Below are 18,078 nucleotides of genomic sequence, written 5' to 3'. Positions count from 1 at the left end.
TTATTTTGATCTAAACTCTACGTTTTGTTTCTGCAGTGTTTATTCAAACTGGTGATTTTAATGAAGCGTTTCTTTCTCCTCATGATGACGCATTTTGTTCCATGACTGTGTTAATATTTGGACTTAATTAGAAGGATCTGAATACGCGTCTTGTTCCACCACTGCTCTTCTGATCTCTGCTGGCGCCGTCGGCTCTGAAACCCACAGCTGCAGTGGCAAAATGAGGTCGTGATCAAAAACCATTAGGAAAAAAAAAATGAAAAAGGGAAAGACAAACAGACTCTCATTGTGTGTGTGTGTGGTACATTAGTCTGTGCGACCTGCTGTTGCATGCCAATTGGGAACAGAATCAGTGATAGGACACCCTGCTGCCTTTCTGAAAACGCACCAGCGTCACAAAGGGTATTTGTGTGTGGCGGCGAGAGGTTGGCACCGGTGGACGTTTCCCTTTCTCCCCACTTGGCTTGCATGAGACGGTCAGTGAGCACTGGGACACCTGTGGACCAGCACGGGATAATAACAGCGTTGTTTCCCCAGGAAATGATGCGTTTCCTGAGTAGGGTTGCAAAATTCCGGGAATATTCCAAGTTTGAAACTTTCCATGGGAATTAACAGGAATTAAGGGGAATATACAGGAATTAAGGGGAATATACAGGAATTAATGGGAATATACGGGAATTAACGGGAATAAACTGGAAATGTTGTGGGTAATTTATACTAACTGTATTTACCTTGTCATATACAGACATAAATATAAACATTTTGTTGTGTCATAGGCTGATTTGAGCCCTGAGGAAACTTTGGGCACTTGACTATATGCTTCTGCATCGTTGTGTCTTTCTTAACATAGGTCTTTGCACAGTATTTGCAAATGTACACAGCCTTTCCTTCTACATTGGATGGGGTGAAATGTCTCCACACATGAGAGAGTGCACGTGGCATTGTTATGTAGAATAAGATGAGAAAAAAGTTTGTAAAAAAAAACGAATGCAATGCCAGAGATATAAATAGTTAGCCAAACAATTGGAATCATCTGTAAAAAATGATTTACATGATGGATAAATCAATGGAAGTAGGCTAGATGAACAGATGAACAATCCTCAATCAGCATGCTAATATATTTTCCCCAGTAATATCATCGAAACTTACCTGACTAGTCCTGCACACTACAGCAGGCCTCAATAGCCCTGCTGTAGAGTGAAGGATGCTGGGAGTTATCTGTGCATGTGATGGAAGAATGCACAGTGGAGGGTTGAAATTCAACGTGCAGTGTGTGCTGCATTCCATCCATCTTTAAAATAGAGTTTTGAATGATTTTGATTGCTCAGCGTTTAATTTGCATAGTTTTGTTTTTTTCAAAATTCCCCAAATTCCCGAGCTTAATATTCCCGTGGAAAGTTTCCAGAAAATTTACCGGAGCTTTCCACCCCTTTGCAAACCTAGTCAGGCAACACTCGGCTAAGATTAGAGCCGGAGACAGGCAGCAGGGGGGACAGACATTCACTGTTCCTACTCGTTCTGCAACTTTTCACACATTTTCTTCTCAAACAAAAAACATAGAACAGGAAAGAGGAACATATTTGAAATCAGACTCTTCTCTCTGAGACTGAACCGTCCACGTCACCAAACTTTTTCTTTATTTGGCATGAGACAGGGATGTAGCGGACCGTGATTGTAAAAATACATTATTCATATACACCTCTAGTAAAAAAACACTATTGAAAACGTATCTAAAAATATACAGTGAAATATAACAGCAGAATAAAAACAATTTGCAAGGGGTAAGGAGGAAGAGGGGGGTGTAGGGGGGTATTTTTACAAGATAACTGAGGAATGCTAACACACACACACACGTCGTAGTTCCCTCTGCCCTCAGTCCTCTGGCATCACCCAGACATTTGGTACCGATGTGTGCGCCCGATTCAGAAAAGACAGTTCATGCACTTCACCGCCTTGCTGCCGTAGTCCACGCACTCGGGCCCGATGCACTGGCAGCAGGCGTTGTGGAACCAGCGGTACTTGGATCCTCCCATCGACTCGCAGTAAACTTTACACTGACGGATAGACACGCAGTCGTCGAAGTAGACCACGGTGCACATGTTCTCTGAGAAAAACCAAAAGGGGGAACAGACGTTAGTCACAAATCCAGTAAAGTGCGGTTTATGAAAACAAGCACCGTCTTCAGAGTAATTACCTTCAACCCTCAACGTGCCTACTTTTACTTCAGGGGTGAAAAGGAATTTGCCGCAAATAAGTGCGACCATGTGTTTTGATGGGTTTAATGAGTGAACTGCGTGGCTGTACTGGAACGCTCCCATTAAGAGCTTGTCTTTATAGCAAATAGCACTGGTTTAAAGAGAAAGGAGAGGCAACGCCAGAAACAAGCCACAATGAAAATACAAAAATGCCAGAAGAACAACAAATTCGACCCAGTTGCGTTTCCCTGTTGCTCTGGAACAAGGAAAACCGGATCCAAGCCGAACTGGTCTCAGCTCAAGACTTTGCAGCCTGCTTCAGTTCTGGGGTCGGGACTGATTTTATTACCATGGTGAGAGGAGGAGATGCCAGAGCTCCAAACCAATGTGAGGCAGCACATTATAAAACAGCAATTTTTAATTTTAAGAGCTTGTCTTTATAGCAAATAGCACTGGTTTAAAGAGAAAGGAGAGGCAACGCCAGAAACAGCCACCAATGAAAATAGAAAAATGCCAGAAGAACAACACATTCGACCCAGTTGCATTTCAATGAAAACCGGATCGCAGCCGAACTGGTCTCAGCTCAAGACTTTGCATTCTGCTTCAGTTCTGGGGTCGGGACTGATTTTGTAACCATGGTGAGAGGAGGAGATGCAGTTGACAAATGGGACTGGATCCGTTTGTTATCACAAGTAAAAGGATGAAACCTGCATCTTCTCCCGTGGTGTGAAACTCATTCAGAAACTATTTGGCGCAAGAGATGATGCCAGAGCTCTAAACCAATGTGAGGCAGCACATTATCAAACAGCAATTTTTAATTTTAAGAGCTTGTCTTTATAGCAAATAGCACTGGTTTAAAGAGAAAGGAGAGGCAACGCCAGAAAAGGCCACAAATGAAAATAGAAAAATGCCAGAAGAACAAAATGCCAGAAGAACAACACATTCGACCCAGTTGCGTTTTCCTTCTTCAGGCAGCACCGATGGTCTGGAACAAGGAAAACCGGATCCAAGCCGAACTGGTCTCAGCTCAAGACTTCCCAGTCTGCTTCAGTTCTGGGGTCGGGACTGATTTTATTACCATGGTGATAGGAGGAGATGCCAGAGCTCCAAACCAATGTGAGGCAGCACATTATCAAACAGCAATTTGTCTTAATCCAGCTCCGTCAGAAGCACTGGAGGTCTTCTCCAAAAATTACTGAAACCAACAATTAAAGACGATCCCTGTTGAATTACCTGTAATTAGGGTTGCAAAATTCCGGGAATATTCAAAGTTGGAAACTTCCATGGGAATTAACGGGAATTAACGGGAATTAACGGGAATAAACTGGAATAAAGTGGGAAACTTTGTGGGTAATTTATACTAACTGTATTTACCTTGTCATATACAGACATAAATATAAACATTTTGTTTTGTCATAGGCTGATTTGAGCCCTGAGGAAACTTTGGGCTCTTGACTATATGCTTCTGCATCGTTGTGTCATTCTTAACATAGGTCTTTGCCCAGAGATATAAATAGTTAGCCAAACAATTGGAATAGTCTGTAAAAATATTTTACAATTGATGGATAAATGAATGGAAATAGGCTAGATGAACAGATGAACACATGCTAATACATTTTCCCCAGTAATATCATCTAATCTTACCTGACTAGTCCTGCACACTACAGCAGGCCTCAATAGCCCAGCTGTAGAGTGAAGGATGCTGGGAATTATCTGCATGTGATGGAAGAATGCACAGTGGAGGGTTGAAATCCAACGTGCAGCGTGTGCTGCATTCCATACATCTTTAAAATAGAGTTTTCAATGATGTTTTTATTGCTCAGCGTTTAATTTGCATAGTTTTTTTTTTTTTTCTAATTCCCCAAATTCCCGAGCTTAACTTTCCGCCCCTTTGCACGCTAATTAGGTTAGAATCAAACAGCAATTTTTCTTAATCCAGCTCCGTCAGAAGCACTGGAAGTCTTCTCTAAAAATGACTGAAACCAACAATTACACCCGATCCCTGTTGAATTACCTGTAATTTAACAATAATTCCCACATTCACCTTGAGTGTCGTAGCTGGCGTGGATGCTGTTGCCGGGCACGGACACGTTCTGGGGCTGGTTGTCGAGCGACTCCAGGAAGGACACCAGGTTCTCGTGGTGGGACAGCTCCTCGGCGACGGGGAAGGACACGACCATCATGTTGACCGGCGCGTCGCCTTCGGTGAGGGCGCGGAACAGAGAGGGGATCGGGCGGTGCAGCTCCTCCACCGTGCTCTTGGACGTGGCCGGAGAGTCGCTGTAGTTCTTGGGGTTACACATCCCTGACACACAGAGAGAGAGAGAGAGAGGAACACAGAGTTATAAAAACTATTCTCTCAATCACATACAGTCATTCAAATGGTTTCAGATTGGAAATACAATGGTGAACAAAATGGTTTTTGGAGCCATTTAAACATTTGAACAGCTGCATCTATTTCCAGAGTGTTTTTCCAAATAAACAGCCCAGAGTGATTTACTAAATTACTGTTTATCTCAGCTCCCCTGACTACCGACTCCAAACCAAATTCCATTGCATCAGGTTCAAGTCTGTGGCTCCAGTTATAATCTCAGCACAGCAACAAACCAAAAATATCTAAAAATAAAACACACACGTACAAATATCCACATTTCCTTTATTCATAGTGTTCCAAGTCAATGTTATTGTTCTAATGGAAGTTATGTTTCCTTCTCTACAAGCCAGGTATGCAATTCTTGTGGAGAATTACACATTTTAATTTCAAGAATATATTTTTATTCTGTAAAATAAAAGTTGTCATATTAGCAAACCTAAATCCAGATACTGATACATACTGTCAGATTTGTATTGCCCAATGAGTCTGGTTTTAAAACCCCAACATGTTTATTATGGGTGTTAAAAGTTTAGTTAAATTCTTCTTTATTAAACCCCAACACGTAAACACACTATTAACCATAAACTTTTTATTATTCTTATTATCTCCAGTCCTGACTTCGACTTCTTCTCTAGATCAGTGAACTGACCCTCGAAGCACAAAGTCAAGCAGGACGTTTATTTTCAAAACATAACTTTTCCGCTCATGTGGGCAGTTCAGTAAAACCACAACACAGTGGAGAGTGTCTTGACTCCATTAGGGTCTTTTTAACACTTCATTTAATTTCCACACACAGTAGTAATGACATGACAAAGTCCCCACATCCTCCGATATGATCTTTCAAACCCGTTAAATGAGTCCAAGTGAATTATGGCTAATGGATAAATCATTTAATGAGCAGCCGAGTTTGACAGAGGAATTGGATTACAAGAGCCGAGCTAAAAGCAGAGCCAGAGCAGCTGTTTTAGATAAAGCATACACATGGGTCCTCCCCTCTGTGTCCTCCCTACCTCCTCCACCCTTCCTCCACAATACAAACTCTCCTCTCCTCCGCTGGACGGCCCGGCCCACTCGCGGATACACACTTCAAAGTGGCCGGCGTTTGGCACAGATAACATGTTTCGAGTGGAAACTTACTTAAAGTGGTCATAAGGTTCGCGCTGCAAGAGAGAAAGAGAATTGCATACACACGCTCTAAGCTGCAGTGTGTCCGGGAGGAGAAAACTCCACCGCTGCAACATCTGCAACATCTGCAACATCTGCAACATCTGCAGAGCAGGAGCTCGGTGTCAGATGCTTGTGTTTGTGTTCCACATGAAAGAGCTTTAATAAAGCCTCCTTGTCAGCACAAACGATCATATCTGTCTGTCAGAGCCGATCTGAGAGCCGGCTGGTGTGCAGAGGAGCTGGATTCCCCCCCGACTCAGAGGCCCTGCTGTGACCTGGTGTTAACATCTGTCTCAGGTGATCTGGAAACACCTGAGACAGGTATGAAGACGCATTGAGGTCCCATCACTCAAACATAGAGAGGTGGTCTGCATGAGGCCAGCATCTTCTCAGTGTGAACACTATGTCTCCTTGTGCACTTTAAAGACCTTCTACTCATCTGACTGGTTCACTCAGACACCCAGAGACCTTCTACCCTTCCAATAGAGTGATAATATCAACACTGACCACATTTCAATTCATCTGTCATAGTCAGACTGGTTAAAAAACCACAGACTCCGATGCCGGGTGTTGCAAATCAGACAAGACGGCAGCTCCAGAAACACCAAACAGCCGAAAGAGACACAAAATGACAACAGAGATATACATAGCAACAAAAAGGGGACACAAGCAACCACACAGACATAAATATGAAACAGAAAGCAAGACATCAAGCAACCGCACCCAATGAAGGCAACACATCATTTCACAACTGAGATGATAAAAAGTATTTGAAGTGGACTGTAAAAGAAATAAAATGACCACACGCAAAGACAAACAAAACCACCGCAGAGACACAAACTGAGACAGGATTTGACGCACAAAGCAAGACATCAAGAGACTGCAACAGATGACACACAACTCATAACACAAAGAGTAGTGGAATGTAAACTGACGACATGCAAAGCGACCACAATGAAACACGAAGCAACCACAAGGAGCCACGGAGTGTGACACGCAATGACTAGAAATGAGTAATAAATATACAAAGAGCTGCAGAACAGGCAGCAAACAACACACAACAAAACCACACTGACACACAAAATGTGACAGAAAATGATGGGAAATGAGGGGAAATGACTGCAAAAATACACAGAACAACCACAGGGATTCAACACAACCAGAACGAGACACCAGGACTGAAATGACTGACTCCGCTTCAGACAGTAAAATAATGATCGTCTCCACAAACCAGACAAGATGAAGTTTATGTCAATGTTTGTCCAGATTTATAACTTCATCCCAGCGACTTCAGACCAGTTAATTCTAATGGTTTCATCTTTGAGTTCAACTTTACGTGAAGAAATGACGCCTCTAAAGGCTCCATTATGCTTCTACGTATCCGTGTCGCGGAGAGGGACGCACGGTCACCACCGACTCTTTTTGATTTATGCTTTTCCAACGACCGTCCGTCTGAAAACAATTCACCGCCAAACAGTAGGTGGCGCAACGGAAGACGAGCTCAGAGAAGCCTACCCCATTTCTGGGAAGAAGAAGTCCACGTGTGTTTATTTACCTCTGTCGGCTTGCCTCCCACACACTGAACCACTAGACGCTCTTCAATGTTGCTATCCATATTCGTATTGTAGTTGTGTTTGGATTTTAACGTGGCCGTCTTATGATATACGGAAGAAAACCGGAAGTTTTAGGTCCGGAAATGTGAAATCCGGAAATGACGTTGTACGGAAATGATGTCTTTAGCGGACCAATCACAGCAAAGGGCTGTCCGTAGGCTATCCGAAATATCCACGGATAGTTAGAAAAATCAGAGGTGCACGAAAAGCTCTCCGAGGCGCTCACAGAGGGCGTTCCACGGCGGAGAGGGCGGTCCTATCTGTCCGTATCCGTAAAAACGGAGTAGCATAAATCGGCCTTAAGTGTTTCCATATTTCACAGATAGATTAAACTGTTTAGATGTGAACCCTCTCCCCCCCGCTGCAGCTCGGTACCAGGTTGAAAGTGAAAGTTCATTTCAGCAGGTTGACCCCCCCCCCACCCCCCCGGCCCCACACCCTCCCACAGTTCCTTCACCCTCTGATCCTGAGAGCGACCTCGACACTTCCTGTCCACATGTGCCTGTTCTCCTCCGTCGGGTCAGTACTCCTTTAATTTCCTGAGCTGTGCTCGGCGTCCTCCTTCCCGCTGACACTCCTCAGAGACACGTTGCCGCTCTGCACTCGCTCACCTCACACTCGTCTGGTATCAGAGCGGCAGCCCCCCCCCCACTCCCTCCCGAACCCGACAGGCTCTTCAACCGACAAGTGCATCGACGCCGGCGTCTCGTTTGCTCTCAGGCTTTTTTCACAGGGAGAAGGTGACAGATAACTGCTTCTGTCACATTAGACACAGCCCTGATGCAGTTTGTAGAATGGTTTCTACTTTGATTTTGTTTTGTATCACAATTGTTTTCAAGCTTTGTTGCAGGCAGCAGCTTTTCCACAGTTGCTTTGGAGAGCAGCATAGTGACAGTGATTCAGTTTTAAGTCTCCGACCTGTTGCTCGGTCGATCTGTGGAACACGTTCATGACAGATCGGTCGGGTCACTCACCCACGCAGTCGCAGCATTCTTCCCACAGGTTCCCCAGACACAGCATGCACTCCTTACAGCAGGAGCAGTTCCCGTCGGTGGGACGACACTGGCACAGCTCCTGCAGGACGACAGCAAAACACACAACACTTCTGTTAACACAATATTGTGATGATAAAACTGTGTGATAGCCGGTGTTGGGGTGAATACAAACAAGTTAACTTCCTCACATTTTAAATATATAGATATACATTTTCTAACCTTGAGCTTAATCATTGACCCTTTGATTACCCTTCATCAAAGAGGTTCAGTTTGCACCAGCGTCCTTTTAAGATTACGTAAAAAACACTGAACTTATTTACATAAAACTTGGTGAAAGGATGGGACATGAGTCAAGATAGAAACCACTATATTTGGATTTTAATCCAGACAAAAAAAGGAAAAGATCCAGTGTTTCATCCCTTTCTTTACCATTGTGGGATTGGGCGTTTTGGGTTTATATATTAAAAGTCATGCATGTTTAGGGGACTGTTATGATTGTGTGCAACTAGGTGTGGATCCAAATGATTATTTGTTAGTCCTTGGCAGAGGTGTGTTCTTTACCGGGTGCTTTTATAGCTATATTCGTAATTTTAATAAAAAGGAGAACTCTTCATCTTGCATTACTACAAAAATTTCAAATAATAAAAGTCGTGGGTTTGCAGCAGTAGCAGCACCACAGAGCCCACAGTAGCCCGGAGAGACGATGTGTGGAGCGGCTGTTGGAACAGCAGCCGTTACAACATTAACACAAAGAGCAACAGCAGGTTTTCCTCAGGTACAGTAACTATTACACACACACAAGCCGTCACAGGACACAAGCTGCATGAGGCTCTGATGGTATTTCAACATGTATGTCATCGTCTCCACTGAACACTCTGTGATAACACTTAAAGAAACAAACACAGCAGACCTCCACTGCACCTCCAGTCCCAGCGGGTTCGGACACGTTAATATTCAAATGATTTCCTTTACTCTGTAATAGAGGCTGAGCGGTTCTGAGTGAATAAATCTAATTCTGGGTTGAATTAAAAACAAATCATCATAAGATGCAAGAATAAAGGCTTTCAGATTTGAATGCTGGTTATTTAAAAAATACCGTTTTTAAAAGGACAGTATTAAAATACCAAGTTAATAGTGTTTTATTCTGCCTCAGTCAGTTTCTGCCATGGCTGGAGTAACAGGGACCCTGGGCAAAAACCTGTGGTTGGGCCCCACTGCCCCAAACTGGTTCCATAGGGCTGAGATCATTGGTTTCTGAATTAGGCGACTGACAGAAAAGTATTTCCAGTATTATTCCAGGCAAAACTGGAATAATTGATTAATTGGTTCAATCATCACTGGCAGCCGCCTCTTAAATACTGCTTAGACTGTTGGTCAGACAAAGCAATAAGAAAAGTTGGGCTTCAGAGAATAAGTTTCCATGGCCACATGACACCAAACTACATTGTTTCAATCTTTAAAACATGTCTTTTATCAAAACTATTAAAAAAAGGGCAAACACATAAATAATGGTGTCATAATAAAGTTTAAGAGCGAACCGATCCCAATAAATCGGAGTTGCTACACGCACACACACGCGCACACACGCGCACACACACGCACACACACACGCACACGCACACGCACACGCACACACACACACACACTTGGGAAAACAATGAAAAAGGAAAGTGATATTTATTACAAGAGCTTCTGCAAACATCCTGAAACCTTTTTTAAAAAACACGACGGGAAAAAGTGGAGGTGGGATTGAAAAGTGGGTGAGACTGCCGGAGGAGTCCCCCCCCCCCCCCCCCGTACAGGGAGCACATTCCTCCAAGTCAAGGTCACCATGATTGGGGAGGCGGCGGCGGGGGGGAGAAACAGGAGGGAGGGAGGGAGGGAAAAGAAAACACCTGGAGAACAGAACATGGCTGCTCACCCCCCACCCCTCCCGCCGCTCCATTTCTCCCTTGTTTTTCCCTCCTGTCTTTCTCTACTCTTCCCCCCCCCCCCACCCATCCCTTCTCTCTCTAGCTCTTCCCTTTTCCTTTCTGTCCTTTTTTCATTCCTCCCCCACACACTCACTTCTCTTTTATATCTGTGCAGAAGTCACCTCCTCCTCATGCGATGATAAAAGACTCTCCAGTGACTCACCGCTGAGGGATCGCAGAACCACACACAGCTGCGTTAATCACCAGCCTCTCCAGCGCCAAACCCCTGATCAACATCGGATCCCCGGAGTAATTACGACTCTCAGAGGTGGTATTTAATATATATATAAAAAAATAAAATAAATAAACGGCTGCCCACGGGAAAAGAGAAAACACTCATCTCTCGCACTTCACAAAAGAGAAAATGCTTATTTTTTTTAAAAAACCCTCTCATGGAAACATTTTGTCGAGCTTCTGCCTCATTTCATTTCACCTCGGAGCTCGGCCGTCGGAATGTACGTCACGCCCGAGTGACCCGAGCTGATGGAGTTTGCACAGGAACAATGTTTACGTTGGCCAGTCAAGACATTGTTAGCATCACCAGTTCATAATAAAGCATCAGGCAGCAATTCAAGGATACATAGTAAAAAGTCCAGGAGAGAATTTGGACAGAACCATGTGTACGACACATTTACTGACAGATGTGTTATTGTGGCAGCCATCTTGGATTAGCGAAGTTCATCGGGTTTACCAGTTGTAACTTCCGACTCAATCTGTAATTCCGAGGTCCGAGGTTTAATGGAAGAACTGAACAACTTTATAACAACTGAAGGCTGCCACAGGTTCTGTTCCTTGTTTTGAAGTAGAGTGCGAGGTGAGGACTGTTCAGCTGCAACATGTACCTTCACCAATAGATGTCACTAAATCCTACACACTGAACCTTTAATGTGTTAAGGTTGTTGACGTGTTCATTGGTCAAAATAAGCTTTTCAAACATGTTGCTGTGGACATTTTATTGAGAACTTTCTAACATTTGACTGAATAAACAAGCTACAGTCTAATCCTCAGCTGCAACATGCACCTTCACCACTAGATGTCACTAAATCCTAAACACTGAACCTTTAATGTGTTTGGGTTGTTGACGTGTTCATTGGTCAAAATAAGCTTTTCAAACATGTTGCTGTGGACATTTTAGTGAGAACTTTCTAACATTTGACTGAATAAACAAGCTACAGTCTAATCCTCAGCTGCAACTCGCACCTTCACCACTAGATGTCACTAAATTCTACACACTGAACCTTTAATGTGTTTGGGTTATTGACGTGTTCATTGGTCAAAATAAGCCTTTCAAACATGTTGCCGTGGACATTTTGGTGATAATTTACTGACATTTGACTCAATAAACGAGCTACAGTCTAATCCTCAGCTGCAGCGTTTCCTCAGTGAGATGAATGAGGTCGACTCGGCCACTTGAACGACTCCTATCAGGCGTCTGTGGCTACAAAGAGGAAACCGCTGTGATCAGTCAACTGAGTGTGAGTGAGACAAAACGACTCCGGAGGGAAAGTGAACGTTTGCTGGTCGCTGGTCGCTGCTGCTGCTGCTGCTGCTGCTCTCACTCTGGAACCCGCGGCCCCACCCTGCTCCACAGCCCGGGCCTGCACAGTTTCAGAGCTGTCCCACGGATCTCTGCACACTTCACGGCCTCCACACACACACACACACACCTCCTCCTGACCTTAGCCTCCATTCCCTCCTCCTCCCTCGTTCTCCCACCCTCAGGGGTTTTGGGGGAATTCAGACAAATGACTTGAGATGGCAGCAGAGCGTGAAGGCGAGCGCCGGACAGCAGATCCCACTAATCACGAGCAGCGTGGAGCTCGGACGGAGAAGTTTTCTCCTTCACAGCACACGCACCATCGCTCCGGCCCCTGACAGCCAGCGAGTCGGTGTCGATGGGGTCGCGGAAGCTGCAGAGCTCGGTGTCGTGAGCAATGATTCATCAGGCGAAAATAAGCCACCTGGAAGTGAGAGGAGGAAGAAGCGGAGCCACAGATGTTCTGTTGATAACAGGATGTTTGATTTTCTTTTAACAGAAATTGAAGCCAGAGGGAGCAGATGTTTGTCGTTTGGTCGCAACGGGTTTGTGTCGAGGAAGAAAATATAGACTGTGATCGTTTACTATAGAATCCACTTTGAAAATTGACTCCGGAGAAGAAACTAGATTTTCAGTCAACTAGAAATTTAAGCCTTTTTCTTAAACCCTAATTTCAGAAAGTTAAATTTGCAGAACAGTTCGGTTTGCATTGATCAAATTATTAAAAGATCGAATGGAAAAAACTTGACAGATGTGTTTCTCTTGAAGGTAAATATGCAGTTTAGAAAAGGTCAGATTTAGCTGGACCAGACTGGACAGAAACAAAGATCGGTCTTTTTCCTCCTTTGCTTTTCACAATGAAACCAAACAAAGCTGCAACAGCGTCTGACGTCAAATCCCACGACGGCGCCGAAGAACCAGAGGCGTGACATGAAACATCTGCAGCCGACACATCACACCGACCCTTTCCACAGATGTTCATCCAGCTCTATGACAACATCTGCTGCCGTCTTCAAGCCAGAACAACGATGACTCCCAACATAATGAAGACGTAACTTTCCCACCTTGAACACGATACTTTCCGTGTTAATACTGTAGCTCTGTACTGGAGAGCCGGGCCTGTGATTACATGGTAGAATATTCCAGAGGCTCAGCAACAGATTCACCTTGGACAGGAATCTACAAAACGCTGCCTTGCATCAAAATCAGGATCTGCAGCTTGTGGTTACTTTACTTATTGTTTAGGCTGCTGTTACTTTTTCCCCCTTGTTTGTTTATAATATCACAAAAACTGTGAATTCACAATTTCCAAAAGCCTCAAGTGACGTCTTCAAATTAAAAAATGTACAGCTATAAAGAAAACAATTTTCTAAATTTGACAAATTGTTTCACATCTATTTGCATCATCCATTCAACCTTGTTTCTCATCTCCGAATAAAAATCTTGATTCTCACTCGGAGCTCAACTTCCTGCTGCAAAACCCAGAGATTCTTTAAACTTCACTCTGTACCTGCAAATCAGTGAGGGGGGTCAAACAGGTGAAATGGCCACTGAGGTTAAATACAGTACTTTAAAAGGATGTTAATGGCAGAGGCAGGACCACTAAACACACACACACACACACACACACACACACACACACACACACACACACACACACACACACACACACACACACACACACACACACACACACACACACACACACACACACACACACACACACACACACACACACACACACACACAAGTTGACAGGTGGTGGAAAAACAGACCAACGCCTTTTCTTCACCTTTTCCTCAAAATAACCAAAGTGTGCGACTGAATGTGTGTTGACTTTGTGTGTTTGTGCGTGCGTGTGTGTGTGTGTAGGGGGGGGGTACCACTCCACGTCCCATCAGCCACTGGGCTTCAGACGTGAGGGGAAAATGTGACAGAGAGGAAGTGATGATAGAAAGTATGAAAATAAAAGTGCAATTGCTGACGTGGAGCTAAAATCAGAAAACTCACTGAAAAATCACCCACAATCCTTTGCTTCGACCTTCGTCAGCGACAGAACAGGTGAGAATTAAACAGGATGAATTCACGTCCCTCCTCCTCTTCCTCCTTCTCCTCTTCCTCCACTCGCTCCGAAACAAACCTTCCTTCAAAACTTTGCTCAGCTTATCGAAGGAATGTATCTTGCATTCTTCGCCACAGATTCCATCTTTGTTCTCGGCTCCAAACGTCCATCTGATCTCAGGCACATTTTCATTTGGGTTTTGGCTACTGCTGAACATTTTTTTTTCTTCTATACGAGGAATTTGTACAGACCGGGCACAGACACACTGAACCGAGCACGAACAGCTGAGACAGTTTCTTTTTCCTCTGGTTGACTCAAGCTGCAGGAACGTTGCTGCCTCAGCTGCCGTGTGTTCTCTAGACGTTTCATGCTGATTTTAGAAAGTTCAAAAATAACAGGGTTTTCACTGACGCTGCTTCTGTTCTTTGCTTGAACTCCGACTTCGGCTGTAAACACCATTTCATTCGTGGTCTTGTCAGGAGGAATAACAGCGCGTGTTTACACAAAACAGCTGCAACGCTACAGGACCGAGGGCCCGAACTTGGACGTGTCCACGTAGAAATTTCCTGTTTTCGATTCTACGGAGAAGAACATCGCACCCGTGGGCGACGTTCAGCTCTCATCAGAGGTTTGATGCCTGCTGACGCTGAGCAGCCTGAGCGAGGTCAAGCATGAGTGGAAATCACAGAATCACAGATTTCCATACACTATATTCCAAATTGAAGGATTAAGAGTGATATGTTTTGGTACCGTGGGTTAGAAAAGGGTAAGAAAAGGCTAGTTTTGCTTTGTTTGAGGCCGATGCCTTTGAATTAAAGCCAGAAAACCAGGGATGCTTCCTCAGTGAAGGGGTGTTGTGGTGCCTTTGTAGTTCAAATCCAACATTCAGCTCCCGTCTTTCTCAGAGAACAGAGTTTTCAAAGAGATTTACAACCTCCCCGGGCCCTTACCTGTATGAGGCACTTGCTGACGTCGCTGGCACACAGAGCTTTGTTGCAGCCCGAGCTCACCGACAGACCCGCGAGGAGGAAGAGGAGAGCTGTGGCGGCGGCGGTGGGGAGGATCAGCTGACCGGGCCTCATCCTGACGGCTCACCAGCACGACACTGGGAAACACCTACATCAACAACAACAACACAAGAGCACAGGACCTCAGAGAGCAGGGTCAACCAATAACAAAAACGTTCAGAGCTTCGAATAACACCAGACTTCGAAATGTGGAGGATACAGAGTGAACCAGGGAATCAAAGAGCAGCTAGATGGAAACGTCCAAAAGTCCCATGGTCGATATCCAAATTAAGAAATAATCTGCTTTTCTTTATCTTCATCTGCTTTTTAACTCGCATTCCCTTTCTTTAAAAACACAAAGCAGGCAGGGTAATGTGCAGAGTCAGTGTGACATCTGAAACCTGCAATTGGAGCCAGGGCTCTGCAGCTACAGGAGAGAAGAGAGAGAGGAGCTGAACACACAGAATGAAAATCACAGCTTCGTCCTGCAGATTCATCTCCAGCTTTCATGTGCAAATGTCAGATTTGTAGAAGGCCTGAGTCATATTTCATACAAGGGCCAGGACAACACACACACACACACACACACACACACACTCTCTCTCACTCACAGACACACACATCTGGCAACATCAGCCTCCTTCACCTACATTTTCAAACGCATCGCATTTACCCAGCTCCGTTTGATCTGTGTGGCTTTGATCCGTGTCCCATGACTTCACAGACAACATGTGAGGATCCTTCTCTCCCTCGTTGCTTCACCTCCTTTCTCTTGTCTCTCTCTCTCTCTCTTTTTTAAGGTTTTTTTTTTCACCGCTAACTCCAACACACACACACACACACACACAATACAAAACTCTTCTCCGGCTCCACTCGAGCTCAGCCGCAGAAACATCGAGTGCGCAAAGAAACCAAAACGCGGAGGAGCAAACTTACCACAAGCGGCTGTTAACAAGTTCACGACTTGTCCTTTTATCCGAGGGGGCTGTGCGGTAGTTCCCTCTTTGAACTCCTCCAGGATGCTGTGTGTGTCTGTCTGCGTGTGTGTGTGTGTCTGTGTGTGTGTGTGTGTGTGCTCCACTGTCCACTGCGTCCACAGGGCGTCAGTCTCTCCGCAGCACAAAGCGACAGGCCGTCCGGCTCCTTAAAGGCACACACTCCATTTCCTCTCCGCCGGGTTTGGAGGACGGAACCCGGGCCTCGGGTCTCATGCACCGGCCTAGTGTGTGCGGGGGAACCGGCGCGGAAGGATCTGCGTTTTTAAACCGGGAATATCACCGATGGCTTTGATCTACAGCCGCTAACTCCTCCGCGGAGCACCGTGCGTAAAAGCCTTGTGCGTAAAATGTCCTCCACGTTTATTCCCTCTGTGCTCGTCGGTAGCCGGACCATGCGGGATGTGTTGGGCTGCTTTTACTCCAGCAAGACCCCCACTACACACACACACACACACGCACACACACACACACAGACACACACACACCTCCACCCTCTCTGTTAAACAGCCCTTTGTCTCCAGCCTCATCAGCGGCCTCGTTAGGTGAGAAAGATTCGGAAGCGGCGGGACAGAGCAGGCGTCCCGCTGAGACAAGTCCCCCCCCACCACACACACACACACACACACAGACACACACACACACACACACACACACACACACACACACACACACACACACACACACACACACACACACACACACACACACACACACACACACAGTAACACAACCCCCTCGTCCCCAGAGAGGACACACAACCGCCCCGACGAGCCATTCAAACTCCACAGGTGTTTGTTTTCACTGGAGCAACATCAAAGCCATCACAGGCCTCCACTTCCAGCCCGAGAGGCGGGAGAGGAGGCTCCTTCAGGCGGGAGAGGAGGCTCCTTCAGGCGGGGAGGACACATTTCAATCCGAGCCTGGATCCTGGAGGAAGGATTCAGTCAGTTCAACCGACTCACATTTAATACGTTCAGTCAAATTAGTTAAATGAGTTGATTATTGTTTTTGAACAAACTTTGATTCCTTTCAGTCTTAATTGTTGTGTTGAAAGTGAAGTTTGGGCTCATGAAGGATGGTTTGGTCAAAATGGTTGAAAGTTGTTAAGAGTTTGAGCTGAACTCTAATTAAACTGATGTGTTATATTAAAGATGTGGCTGATGAAGAGAACAGAGGAAGAGAGGTTGCAGAGGATTTGTGTTTCATTATCCTTTTGGAAATACCCAGTTTATTAGGTACACCCAGTCAAAACTAACAGTGTTAATAAAATGTAGAAATCTTCCTCCATGATGGTTATTGAGTTTAGTTTGTGTTGGAACTGTTTTATTTCATTATAGATTTAACTGTCAAATGAGACAAGAGAATCCTTTATTAGTCCCACAATAGGGACATTTGCTATATTACAGCAGAGTTATAATAAATAACTTAAGTATGAGGAAACATAAACAATATGAATGAAATAAAAACTAGTAAATACAGAATAAAAACAGGTATGTTTATTCATTACACCCAGAGTAAATACAGGATAAGTAATTATTGTATCAGTGCTGGAGATAAAACCACACGTGTTGTTTTAAACGAAATTATTAATTATATCTGTTACCTAGAAGTAGTGACCCCCTAATATAAATATCACATTGCAAGTCTTAGTCCTGTTTTCAAATGTTTCTACTTGAAGTTCACAAATATTAGCTCCAAAATGTACTTCAGGTATAAAAAGTACTCGTGTGGTTGCAATGCAAAATACTGTTTATGAGATCAATTTATTGTTTATGTTACATTGATCTAAAAACTACAGACACAATGAAATATAACTAGTATGTACTAAATATACAAGTATTAATACTTCTCAAATGTACTCATTAAGTTCCACTGCTTCATTTACCTCATTTATTAAATAAGAATTTAATGTTTAAAGTTATATTTTGTCAGTACAATAAACGTGTAATGTTTCCTTATTAATCTGATTAACCTGCTCCACTCAAGTTACTGACTTGGTTGGACAGCGACATCTGCTGGCTGAGGACAGTACTGCTACGAGTGAATGATCAAATTAATAAAAAGAAAATCCTCGAGCAGCTGCAACGTTTTATTACATTTTTATAAAATATAATTGATTCTGTTTAAAATAAGTGATGATGCTGTTCTGTTTTCTCA

The 18,078-nt window shown here is 44.3% G+C and overlaps 1 protein-coding gene across 1 annotated transcript; it reads right to left on the bottom strand.

Moving 5' to 3' along the window:
* Positions 1–1,673: 1,673 nt before the first annotated feature.
* On the bottom strand, positions 1,674–15,925 carry twsg1a (twisted gastrulation BMP signaling modulator 1a). Its single transcript, XM_061084281.1, has 5 exons — positions 15,860–15,925; positions 14,867–15,032; positions 8,324–8,423; positions 4,240–4,500; positions 1,674–2,104 (listed from the first exon to the last, which is right to left on the bottom strand). The coding sequence occupies exons 2-5, from the start codon at positions 14,996–14,998 to the stop codon at positions 1,923–1,925; spliced, it is 675 nt and encodes a 224-aa protein (XP_060940264.1). The 5' UTR covers positions 14,999–15,032; positions 15,860–15,925; the 3' UTR covers positions 1,674–1,922.
* Between the last annotated feature and the right edge of the window lie 2,153 nt (positions 15,926–18,078).

Source organism: Limanda limanda, chromosome 13 (assembly GCF_963576545.1).
Source record: "Limanda limanda chromosome 13, fLimLim1.1, whole genome shotgun sequence".
Taxonomy (NCBI): Eukaryota; Metazoa; Chordata; class Actinopteri; order Pleuronectiformes; family Pleuronectidae; genus Limanda; species Limanda limanda.
The sequence above is the reverse complement of the archived record's forward strand: the minus strand, read 5'-3'. Positions and strand labels throughout refer to the sequence as shown.